The 13,826-nt window shown below is 45.7% G+C and overlaps 1 protein-coding gene across 1 annotated transcript in view; it reads left to right on the plus strand.

The window, feature by feature from the left end:
* Positions 1-13,826, plus strand: part of LOC143020010 (endothelin-converting enzyme 1-like) — a gene marked incomplete in the record, with an annotated part of 101,397 nt that overhangs the window by 82,836 nt on the left and 4,735 nt on the right. Inside the window, 1 exon segment of the mRNA XM_076176108.1 lies at positions 2,679-2,830. Coding sequence (XP_076032223.1) covers positions 2,679-2,830 — 152 coding nt within the window.

Genomic DNA, 13,826 nt, shown 5'->3' on the forward strand with positions numbered 1-13,826 from the left:
CCTTTCACCCCCTTCTCACCCCCGTTCCCCTCACCCCACCTCCCCTCACCCCCCAATTCTCCTCACACCCCCACCTCTCCTCACCCCCCGTTCCCCTCACCCCCACTTCTCACCCCCATTTCTCCTCACCCCACTTCCCCTCACCCCACCTCTCCTCACCCCCATTTCTCCTCGCCCCACTTCCCCTCACCCCACCTCTTCTCACCCCCACTTCCCCTCACCCCATCTCCCCTCACCCCACTTTCTCTCACCCCGCCTCCTCTCACCCCCACTTCCCCTCACCTCACACCACCTCACACCACCTCTCCTCACCCCATCTCTCCTCACCCCACCTCCCCCTGAGTCCCCTCCAGGTGAATAAAATCACCTGACGAACACCAGATAAAAGTGAAGTCAGCTGTCTTCTTTTTACGCCCCCAGTCGCTTTATTACAGTTGCCGCCAGACGATTTTATTCAGATGAAGGGCATTCCCCCCATCGGTCCCACAGTGAATGAGTTCACTCACTCACTTGCCATTAATCAATCCATCAAACAGTCAATCAATCCATCAAACAGTCAATCATTCCGTCAATCAGCCATTTCGAGTTCACTGCTGAACAAAGGCCTCACCCACGACTGCTCCAATCTCTGCCACGTCACTCCTGCAAGCTTCTCTGTCTCGTCTCTCCACCTTCTGTCTGGTCTCCATAATCCACGCTTCCGGTCTCGGGGAGTCCAGTCAGAAACACATCTTTCGTGCTGGTTTTCTTACCCAATTCCGCGTCCTCTCTTTTACCAAAGCCACGATTTTTTTTTTTTTACTCTTTTCTGCTCTCTCACCCAGCTTGCTCTCTTTCTCTCTTTTAGCGTTATACCCTGTTATGATCTCTCAATCATAGCTGGTATTACACGATGATTGTAAACTTTGCGCTTTAACACGTTATCACACTGGGCTATTTTTCCTCCGGCTTTCGGGAAGGAATCTGATGATGTGCTGGAGGAAAATAAACTTCCTCCAGCATATCAAATTAGTCTGCCATAGTGATTTTACGGCGGAAAAAAAATTCTGGAGGTAGGCGATAGCGCCTATTAGTCGGAGGATGGAGTAAAAATAGCCCAGTGTGAAGCCTAGGAGTCCACAGAAGAGAATGGAGAAATCAGAGAGCAGACTGGAGTTCAAGATACCGAGGTATTGAAATGGATCAAGGGTTTGAACAAAGGTGATGCAGACAAGGTCATCATATTAAGACAGTAGGGCAGGACTCGTAGTAGTGGACTTAAAATGGACAAATTTAGGTTTAAGAAGGAAATAAGTGGTTTACCAACAGAGTAGTTAACGAATGGAATAAACTTAGTAACCATGTAGTTAGTGAGCGCTGAAACTATCGGTTGTTTTAAAACAAGGTGAGATAACTTTATAGGGATGACGGTAATGAACATGGAACTGTCAAGTGTAGGCCTTATGGTCTCTTGCAGTCTCCTTCATTCTTATGTATGTGAAGACGATAAAGAAACAGAAGCGTAATTTGGTTGGATGAGACGTAGAGAAAGTAGTATTTTCCTGACTGGACGCCTCGAGATGAAAAGCGTGCCAGAGAAAGACCAGACAGAAGGTGGAGAGACGAGATAGGGAAGTTTGAAAAGCGTGCCAGAGAAAGACCAGACAGAAGGTGGAGAGACGAGATAGAGAAGTTTGCGGGAGTGACATGGCATAGTCTGACGCAGATTTCAAATGAAAAAAAATATTTGGAAGAAGTTTTTGTCCAGCAGTGGACTCAAAATTACTCATAAAAATGATTCTCCTTCAAGGGAATTAACCTCTATGTCATCCTCGACCTAGGGTCGTCCTCCATTGGCTCGACTTCTTCGAGGTTGAGTCGTTTCTTCAATTTTTCGAAAAATCGTCATTTGGTGATCTTCACCTTCCAGAAGTCTTTGAAAGAAGAAGAAGAGGAAGAAGAAGAAGTCCCCAAGAACCTCGAGGACCAGGAATGTCATGGTCCTGGGTTCGAGTCCTTTAGGTATATGTGTGATCCTTTGAGAACCTTCCTGACGAAGTCCTTCTCCTTCAGGAACTACCTGACGGAGTCCTTCTCTTTCAGGAGTGTTTTAGCGAAGTCCTTCCTTCCTTCAGGACTATTTTCTCGAAGTCACTCCTTCAGGACCTACCTGACGGAGAGGAACCACCTGACGGAGACCTTCTCTTTCAGGACTGTTTTAGCGAAGTCTTTCCTTCCCTCAGGACCGTTTTATCGAAGTCAATTCTTCAGGACCTACCTGACGGAGATGACCACTCTTTCAGGACCCACCTGACGAAGTCCTTCTCTTTCAGGAGCGTTTTCTCAAAGTCCTTCCTTCCTTCAGGACCGTTTTCTCGAAGTCAATCCTTCAGGACCTACCTGACGGAGATGACCACTCTTTCAGGACCCACCTGACGAAGTCCTTCTCTTTCAGGAGCGTTTTCTCAAAGTCCTTCCTTCCTTCAGGACTATTTTCTCGGAGTCAATCCTTCAGGACCTACCTGACGGAGATGACCACTCTTTCAGGACCCACCTGACGAAGTCCTTCTCTTTCAGGAGCGTTTTCTCAAAGTCCTTCCTTCCTTCAGGACTATTTTCTCGGAGTCACTCCTTCAGGACCTACCTGACGGAGATGACCACTCTTTCAGGACCCACCTGACGAAGTCCTTCTCTTTCAGATGGCTGGACACTGATGCGGGATACGTGGGACATCCGCCGATGGGAGTTTGAGGTCGTTCTCACGAAGCTGCACGCGGACTACGGCACATCGCCCTTCTTCAAGGTTACCGTGGTGCCTGACCCTCGGAGGGAAGGTCACAACATTATTAAGGTCAGTAGCAGTCATGCCAGGTCATTTCAGGTCACGTCAGGTCATTTCAGATTACGTCAAGTCATGTTAGGTCACGTAAGGTAACATCAGGTCATATCAGTTCACGTTTGGTTACACGGGAAAGTGTTGTCAGTCAAAGTTGCCGGTTACGGTGAGGCTACGGATATACAGTCGATATATTTACTCATTTCTCATATATGTAATTTATTTATTTATTTATCTATTAATTTATTTTTTGTTTATTCTTATTTGCATATTTATTTATTGCTTGTCATTGCCGTGAATCAGGACAAGCGCTTTTTGAATCACGAATGGCGATCCGAAGCGGCATTGAATCACTTCTTTGTGAATCTCTAATGAAGAAGTACCGAACTCAAAGTCGGACTCGAAGCCAGCTCGAAACACCGATGCGAAGCATTGATTGATTTCGACAAGTTTTGACGACGCCCACCAGGGGGCTGGGGGGGGGGAGGGCTTGGAGGGGGGCTGGAGGGGGCTGAGGTGAGGAAGGGGGGATATGGATGTAAAGGAAGTTGTGTTCGCGTGTATGTGTGTGTGTGTGTGTGTGTGTGTGTGTGTGTGTGTGTGTGTGTTATTCGCAACCATTGGTCTTGGGTCACGTGTTGGACTCGTGATCGACAGCTATTACTTTACTAGGTGAGAGCTCAGAGGTCATATATGGCCCGATATATGGGTAATGCTGTGTATGTGTGTGTGTGTGTGCGTACGCGCGCGTGTGTGTGTGTGCGTATGAATGATAACATTCATACCACTATTACAACTACCACTACAGCTACCACCACAACATCTACCACCACCCCAACCACCACCACAATACCACTAACTCCACCCATACCACCACCACCCATACCGCTGTGGTATCCTGACGTTTTCCACAAGAACATTTACGTCATAATTACTGTTTGTGAGCGGAGAATTACAACAAAGCTTTGTGGAATCTTGACCAGTCTCTCAGCGCCCGCTACTTTTCGGTCCGCAACGGTGATGTATTTTGGCCGCTTGGGTATGAGTCTTGGTCGTTGTTAGCAACTCGACCTAGGTCAGTTGCGGGTCGGGTCGGTTCTCGGGTTGACCGTAGCCTAGTAATACAGTTGTCATACCACCATCAAATCAAATCCACAACTACCATTGCTACCACCACCACTACCACCACCACTACCACCACTACCACTATGTAAAAACAACAATAACAATTGTAATAACAATGATTAATTATTGAAAGATGAAGAGAATACCCCTCCCCCTCCCTCCTCCCCCTACCCCACGCAGAGATAACAAAAGAACTACTGATAAGGAATAAAAGCCTCCTTCAATATCTGGTATTAATTAACGCGTTAATTACGAAATTGATTTATGGTATTAACATCTGTGGCCAACATTACCCTCCCCCTCCGCCACATAATTTAATAAAATCACCTGACGACAGACCAAGGAAAAGGAAGGGGCTTACGGATATAGTGCCCTGCAGGATCATTGGTCTAACCCTTGGGTGACGATACAGCCTGAGAACTTTACCCAATACGGCAGAGTAATAGTCCTGATTGGTTTTAATATTGAAGTGGTCAGTGGCGATGGCCATTTGCATTGATGAAGGCTTCGGCCGCAGCAAAAGAAGATTTTCTCAGACATAATGTCCTTGATTAAATATATATATATATATATATATATATATATATATATATATATATGTATATTGATAAAAAAAAATATATATATATATATATATATATATATATATGTGTGTGTGTGTGTGTGTATGCATGTATAGGAGTATATTAGGAGCACCAGGCCAAAAGTTATAAAAAAAAATAATAATAATGATAATGATAATAAAATTAATAATGATAAAATTATATAATAATAATAATAATAATAATAATGATAATAATGATAATAATAACAATAATAAAGTAACGATTTTTTTTTCTAATATTTCGTTAGGAACACCATATGAGTCTCTACGCCTGTATATGGCCGGCACGCATAGTTTACAATCAGTGAATAATCCCAGCTGACACGCTGTGACCGTTTGCATTTTGGGCGGAAGTTCTATAATTGGACCTCGATAGCAGAGGCAATTAGGGCTGACTGGATGGGGCTATTTTTGTCACCATAACACTCATTCGGGTAGACCGTAGCCCTAACCCAATTTGAAGCCCAAACAATGACCCCTCCCCCCAAAAAAAAAGGGGGGCGTTGGATCGGGATGGGGGGAATGTCATTTCCATACTTTGGGGGGGGGGAAGGGTGTGGCGTGGGGGGGGGATTGTTCTCTAACAGCATTCCCGTGCACACATACTTAATGACTTAAACCAGTTGAAGACCATGCAATGACCCCCCCCCCCAAAAAAAAAAATGGGGAGGGTGTTGGGGGATGGGGGGCTAGTCGGGAGAGTGGGGGGTTATTTCCACACTTTTGGTTGCCTATGGGGGGATTATCTCTCTTAGAACATTCTATTAATCACCTCCTCGTGCTGTAAATATTAATTGAAAATAAACAATATTTTTGAGTATTTGTTTTGGTGATTTATTACTACCTAGAAGCTAGTTTTGTGGCATCGTCGTTGCTAGCGTCGAGGACTATAATTGTTGCAGTCCCGTGTTCGTTTCCAATAGATGAACGAAATTGGGAGGTTCTCTCTTCAACAAGTGAACATCAACAAGTAGGATTTGTTTTCATATTTGGAAAAAAAATGAAGTTATGACGTCATTAGCAGCAGGGGGGGTAGGGGGTGGGGGCCTTCTGCGTTGGGTGACCCCTTTTCTCTCTCTCTCTCTCTCTCTCTCTCTCTCTCTCTCTCTCTCTCTCTCTCTCTCTCTCTCTCTCTCTCTCTCTCTCTCTCTCTCTCTATATATATATCTCTCTCTATATATCTCTCCATAAACGAGAGTAGGGAGAAAAATAAGACTGTCCCTTAACATTACGAGGTTGTCCTGAATAAAATACACACACACACACACACACACACACACACACACACACACACACACACACACACACACACACACACACACACACACACACACACACACACACACTTAACTTCTTGCCCACCAGAGTTGGGGTGCCAGCTCACAGTGTAGCGTTGCTGATTTTTTTCCATCCCTAGGCGGGACTTAAACTCGGATCGCTGGATTGGTGGTCGAGAACGGTACCACTGCACCATCGAGCCGAGCCGTGTGTGCGTGCGCATGTATTCACCTCGGATCTGCTGCAGCTCTCTGTCGAGACAGCCAGACACCACCCTACGGCAGTGAGCTCAGAGCTCCTTATTAGCCGATCTCTGGGTAGGTCTGAGACCACTCACACACCACACACCGGGACAGCAAGGTCACAGCTCCTTGACTAACGTCCCGTACCTACTCACTGCTAGGTGAACAGGGGCTACACGTGAAAGGAGACAAACCCACACTTATCTCCGCCCGACCGGGGAATCGAACCCCGGTTCTCTGGCTTGTGAGGCAAGTGCTTTACCAATCCGCCACCGAGCCGTGTGTGCGTGTATGTGTGTGTATGATTCACCATGGTCAGATCACGTGTTGGATTCGTGATCGACAGCTATTTCCCTCCCGGAAGAAAGCTCAGAGCTCATATATGACTAATCTATGGGTAATGCTATGACCTTACACGCACGCACACACCCAACTCCTAGCCTGCGAGAGTTGGAGTAACGACTCACGGCGCAGCGATACTGAAAATATTTCATCCCTGGGCGGGATTCGAACCCTGACGTTCGTAGTGGCAGCCGGGAACTATGCCAACCGCGCCATCGAGTCGTGTGTGTATGTGTGTGTGTGTGTGTGTGTGTGTGTGTGTGTGTGTGTGTGTGCATGTATTTATGTAATGTAATACACTTCAGCAAGTAATCGTTCTTGTGTATGGGTTGGCCAACCCATTCTCTTCGCTTTCTAAGATATTAACTCAGCATTCCAAAAACTAGTCCGAGTTTCAGTCTTGATTTACTTCAATGGCCGATTCCCGATGCCCTCCAACCTCTATTTTCTACTCCTAATATATCCTTTGTGGAGTTGGAGAGCTCTAACTCCATCCTCCATAAATCTCTCTTCCATTTCACTCCATTCATTCCTCCCACACTTCCTGTACATGCACACACACACACGCACACACACGCACGCACACACACACACACACACACACACACACACACACACACACACACACACACACACACACACACAGCAGTACCCATAAATCGGTCATATATGAGCTCTGAGCTCTCCTCCGGGAGGGAAATAGCTGTCGATCACGAGTCCAACACGTGTTCCAAGACCTTGGTGAATCACACACACACACACACACACACACACACACACACACACACACACACACACACACACACACACACACACGCACACACACACGACTCTGGTGGGCAAGGAATTGTGTGTGTTTTTGTAAGGTCACATCATTACCCAGAGATCGGGCCATATATGAGCTTTGAGCTCTCATCCTGGAGGGTAATAGCTGTCGATCACGAGTCCAACATGTGATCCAAGACCGTGGTGAATCACACACACACACACACACACACACACACACACACACACACACACACACACACACACACACACACACACACACACACACACACACACACAGAGAGAGAGAGAGAGAGAGAGAGAGAGAGAGAGAGAGAGAAAGAGAGGGAGAAAATGTCTACATATGCTGATGCAGGTTCACCTGTTGACATTGAAGAATTACACCAAATTTATTTGATCATTCCCATTCACTATCCAGTGTACTGGAACCAGCAACAGACACCCGCTAGTGGTGGTCCAGGAAGATGGGCGTCGGAGAGAGTCGTCTCCCTGCATCCCATCTTTATCTTCATCCGAAGGTGCAACCCCGGGGGCTGATACTCGGTTTCTGTGCCACCAACCTCTCCATCCTTTCTAGACTACTTTTATGTGTCCAGCCTCCCCTTCAATGCTCCCCCACCTGTATCAATGCTCCAAATTTCCCCCCACCCTCACCAACGCTTCACATCCCCCCATTTCTCTCCAAATCCAAAATAACCCCCCATTCACCCATACCCCCAAACCAACCTCTTATGCTCTCATATCACCCCGAAATCATCTCCCAAAAAAAAACCCATCCCACCAAATCATCTCCCCCCAAAAAATACCCCATACCCCGAAATCATCTCCCCAAAAAATCCCTATCCCCCGAAATCATCTCCCCCAAAAAACCATCTCCCGAAATCATCTCCCCCAAAAATCCCCATCCCTCGAGATCATCTCCCCCAAAAACCCATCCCCCGAAATCATCTCTCCCCCTCAAAAAAAAAAAAAAAAAAAATCCCCCGAAATAATCTCCCCAAAAAAACCTCATCCCTAAAAATTCTCTTCCTAAAAAAAAAAAATAATAATAATGATAATAATAATAATCCCCAGAAATCATCCCCCCCCAAAAAAAAAGCGAAATCATCTCCCAAAAAAAACCATCCCCCGAAATGATCTCCCATCAAAAACCCATCTCTGAAATCATCTTCCCCCAAAAACCCATCCCCCGAAATCATCTCCCCCCCCCAAAAAAAAATCCCCCGAAATCATCTTCCCAAAAAAACCCATCCCTCGAGATCATCTCCCCAAAAAACCCATCCCCCAAAATCATCTCTCCCCCTAAAAAAAAAATCCCCCGAAATCATCTCCCCCCCCAAAAAAAAATCCCTAAAAATTATCTCTTCCTAAAAAAAAAAAAAAAATAATAATAATAATAATAATAATAATAATAATAATAATAATAATAATCCCCAGAAATCATCCCCCTCAAAAAAAAAAAAAAAAACTAAATCATCTCCCCCCAAAAAAAACATCCCCCGAAATGATCTCCCCCCAAAAACCCATCTCCGAAATCATCTTCCCCCAAAAACCCATCCCCCGAAATCATCTCCCCCCCAAAAAAAAATCCCCCGAAATCATCTCCCCAAAAAACCCATCCCCCAAATCATCTCCCCCTAAAAAACCATCCCCCGATATCATCTCCCCCCAAAAAAAGAGAACATCCCCCGAAATCATCTCCAGAAAAAAAAAACATCCACCAAAATCATCTCCCCCAAAAAAACTCATCCCCCGAATTCATCTCCTCAAAAAAAGAACATCCCGCGAAATCATCTCCCCCCCCAAAAACAAAACAAAATCATCTCCCCCCCCAAAAAAAAACATCCCCAGAAATCACGTCCCCTCATAAGAAAAAATCCCCCCGAAATCATCTCCCCCCCAAAAAAAATCCTCCGAAATCAGCCTCCCCAAAAATCACCCCCACCCTCCGAAATCATCCTCCCCCAAAGTCATCCCCCATCCCCCGAAATAATCTCCCCTAAAAAAAAAAACCCGAAATCATCTCGTCCCCCAAAAATTCCCACCCTCCGAAATCATCTCCCCTAAAAAATCCCATCCCCCGAAATCTCCCCCCAACCCCAAATCATCTCCCCAAAACCCCCCATCCCCGAAATCATCTTCCCAAAAATCACTCCCATCCCCCGAAATCACCCCCCCCAAAAAAAAAAAACCATCCCCCGAAATCATCTCCCCCCGAAATCATCTCCCCCCCCCGAAATCATCTCCCCAAAACCCCCATCACCGAAATCATCTCCTCAAAAATCACCCCCACCCCCCAAAAATCATCTCCCCACAAAAACCCATCCCCGAAACCATCCCCCCTAAAAAACCTACCCCCCCAAATTCATCTCCCCAAAAATCACCCCATTCCCCGAAACCATCTCCTCAAAATCACCCCCCGAAATCATCTCCCCCCCGAAATCATCCTCCCCCTAAAATCCCCCCAACCACCCCAGAAAAAAAATCCCCCCCCCCCTCCCCCTCGAAGCGAAGTAATCAATGGAGGTTCAAAGCTTTGGAGTCATTTTTGTCTCTCTGGGCGGGCGTTTCTTTGCGTTCTCGTCACGCCCCGATGATCACCAATACGTCACCCGATCCCCCGCTCTGCCAGACGCCTTCGCTAGGTGCACAAGCGTGGACAAAAGTCCTGACCCACTCTAGGGTTTCTGCTTAGCAAATATAGAATGTGCTGTTGTGTATGTCGTGTGGATTAACAAGCTCTCCCAATAGGACTCGAACCCTTGGTTGTGCATCTCCTTGTCACAGAGCAAGGACGTTACCGTTGTACCACACTGATCGTATAAAGGGAATGTTCTGGAACTTCACCTGAGCATTCCCCAGCGACATTATATATATATATATATATATATACATATATATACATATATATGCATATATATACATATATATATACATATACATGTATGTATGTATATATATATATATGTATATATATATATATTCAGGGAAATATATACAGGTCGATTTCTCTTTTGGAAATCCCTAGAATACGTAACTCTCCGTTAATTGAAAATCTCCGTTATTCGGAAACTCCCCTTTATTCGTAACTCTCTCTTATTCGTAACTCCCCATTATTCGTTACTCTCCCCTATTTGAAACTCTTCCTTATTCGTAACTCTCCATTATTCGTAACTCCATTATTCGTAACTCTCCATTATTCGTACCTCCCCGTTATTCGTGACTTCTCCCGAATAATGGAAACATCTTAATTGCAGAGATTCCTAATAGAGAGAACAACCTGTGCATTGAAACCGTGAGGTGCTTCAAAGTGCCCAACATCCGCTCTCTCCCTGCGGTAATGATAGAGATCCGTCTGATTACAGATAGATTGAAAGACGAGATCGAACCTGTTTGTCAACATTGGAGGAAAGAAGGGAGAGGGTTGCTATATTCAGAACTGGGTGGTGGTGAGGAGCTTACGTTAGGAGGCGCTGAGAATCTGCGGCTGAAGCCGTCACCTTTGCCCCATTATGCGCTTTGGGGACTGCTGGTGGGCAGGCAAATCACTGCTGGGAATCGGAGAGGAGTGCGGGATTTGAGCCCACAACTAAGCGAATGCGACACCAGCACGCTTACGATGACGCCACCAACGTACTTAAGGATAGAAGCGTCGGTTATGGACGAAGAAATACATATCTCTCTCTCTTCTCGCTCTCCTTATCTCTCTCTCTCTTTCTCTCCCTCTCCCTCTCTCTCTCTCTCTCTCTCTCTCTCTCTCTCTCTCTCTCTCTCTCTCTCTCTCTCTCTCTCTCTCTCTCTCTCCCTCTCTCTCTCTCTCTCTCTCTCCCCCCTTCTCCTCTCTATCTCTCTCTCTCTCTCTCTCTTCTCTCTCTCTCTCTCTCTCTCTCTCTCTCTCTCTCTCTCTCTCTCTCTCTCTCTCTCTCTCTCTCTCTCTCTCTCTCTCTCTCTCTCTCTCTCTCTCTCTCTCTCTCTCTCTCTCTCTCTCTCTCTCTCTCTCTCTCTCTCTCTCTCTCTCTTTCCCTCTCTCTCTCTCCCTCCCTCCCTCCCTCCCTCCCTCTCTCTCTCTCTCTCTCTCTCTCTCTCTCTCTCTCTCTCTCTCTCTCTCTCTCTCTCTCTCTCTCTCTCTCTCTCTCTCTCCCTCTCTCTCCCACTCCCTCCCCCCTCTCTCTCTCTCTGTCTCTCTTGCTCTATCATCGTTTGTCTGTGTGTGTGTGTAATGATGTTTTCCAGGAATCTTATAATTGAGGTTTCAAGTATCAATGAGTTGTGCTGTTCCTCCCTAAAGGGTTCAAAACAAGCTTCAGCGCGGAACCAATTACGATTCAAAACCAACAAAACTATCTTATCCATATACCAAAAGGTCTCTTCATCCGTGTAAGGGATGTAGCCAACTGTGGCCCGCATCTATCCAACAACAATTTGTTTTCACACACTTCTTAGCTCCTTGTGGATGAAGGGGGACTCCTGTCCCCCGCCCACTACCCAGGTCAGAAGCAATGCAGCAAGACATAGCACTTCCACAACAGGGCCCGACAATTTAAGCTGGTTTACCTCCACCGATTTATATTGAGACTCTCACTCCTTGTACACTCACTAGTAATTAGAGAAGACAAGGAGGAATCCCTTTAGGCTGCATCAATTTATACTCCATTCACAACCACTCTCCACTCACCTCTCCCTTTCCAACCCGACAGGCATTCTCTTTTTACTGAAGAACCCCTTCACCCCATCCATCCATCCATCCATCTCGTTCTCGATCTGCCCTTCGAGTTCACTCCGTCCACTTCAACCTTCCACACTCATATTGCTAGTCTTTCTCCACTCATTCTTTCCATATATCCAAACCATCAGAGCTGGGCACGTTCCCGCCGGACAGGTAGTGCGTTACCGAAGATATGGGTATACATACTGCGTATGTGTATATACATATACATATACGCAGTAACGCGGACCGCTCTAAGGAAATTAAAACCGGTAACTCATTGACGGAAATGCATCCTAGATTTTTCGGTAACGCACTACATGTCCGGCGGTAACGCGCCCAGCTCTGCAAGCCATCCCAGTATTCTTGCATCAGCCCTATCTGCCAGCTCCTTTTCCACCCCCGCTCTCCTCATCACCTCCTCGTTTCTCACTCTTTCCATCCTTGTAATCTTCACCATGGTTCTCAAACACTTAATTCCAAACACATTTGAATTTCTCTTTTCTGCCTCTCTTACATTCCAGGTTTGCTCTGTACAGTCTCGTAGGAACACTCACCTTTTCATATTGTCTTCTCTTTGCGTCCATCCCAGACACCTAACTCCCATGACACTTTTCACTGGTCCAAGACATTTTCTCCCTTCTTTCTACAGATTACCTTTACCGTCACTCCTCCATTCCCTGATACACGTGACCTTAGATATTTAGAAATATTAAATCAAAACAAAACTCACAAACGCACACACAGGAGAGGCAGTTAACAGGTGAAAGTAGATCACGGAGGATCTAGGCCATGTAGAGACAGTGCTAAATAAGGAAAGGACACTGACGAGTTTTATTCAGATATTCTTCGGCATCACCTGTGAATTCACCAATTTATCTAGCTTCTCTCCTTTAAGACTTACCTCCAACTTACTGTCCTGCTCACCGTTTGTACATCTCATCACCTAACTTTTACCCACGTTTACTTTCATTGTAGGACATAGAAGAGCAAGGAGGAAGGAAGGAAGGAGGAAATAAGAGTAAGACTCATTGTCAAAGATAATATGAACTTTAAGGCGCATGGTGCTAAGGACTACCTTGGGAAGGACGACATCTTCTCAGTAAGAGACTTCAACTGTGGCAATATGCACTGGCATCAAGAAAATGAGGTGTAAAGAAAGCATCTGCGTGAATGAACGCAGAGCTTGGGACAAAAGGCTGGCAAGAAGACCGGCTTATGTAAACAGGGAAAAAACATTTAGAAAAATCCTCAGCACATGTCGTCAACGTCTAACACATTAGGTTATTAAGATATTTTTTTTAATCAAATTCTTGTTGAAATCAAGGTGAGAAGTTGAAGCTTGTAGGAGCTTGGAACCTGATGAAACTGTCACTCTTGCCTTCTATGCTTGGATAGCCTGGACAAGCGTCATTCACTCGTGATCGTTAGGGATCAGACCGAAGTCTTTGAATAAAAAAAAAAATATGTTTGGCAGCATTCGATAATCATAAATTAGTTACAAATTCTAGATAATCCTAAGGTTAAGCTGCTTAAAGAGCAAAGGCGCCTCCAACTTGGCCACACACAAAAATGCCAAAAGCATCATTGACACAGGTCTAGTTTATCAGCCGCTAGTGCCAATGATTGGTAAACTACTCCTCTACTTGCCCAGTGTGAACAGAAAGTTATTAGACTTGCCTCCAAACTATCCTAGTGTGACCTCTTACTTGCCCGTTAAATTGACTTGCAGTTAGCACTAGCTGCTACTAAACTAGCCACGTGTCAACGATGCTTCGCCGCCACCAACCTGGCCGCTGGTGGCACGGCCAAGTGTGAAAGGATACATTTGAATCAATGTATGGACATACTGGCGTCGATGGAAGGAGCCCTATGTAGCCTTTCAGACATAGTAACATGACGAGGCGTTTTTGTGAGCGGTCGTGTCGG

This window comes from Oratosquilla oratoria, chromosome 38 (assembly GCF_046742065.1).
Source record: "Oratosquilla oratoria isolate Oo_2021 chromosome 38, ASM4674206v1, whole genome shotgun sequence".
Taxonomy (NCBI): Eukaryota; Metazoa; Arthropoda; class Malacostraca; order Stomatopoda; family Squillidae; genus Oratosquilla; species Oratosquilla oratoria.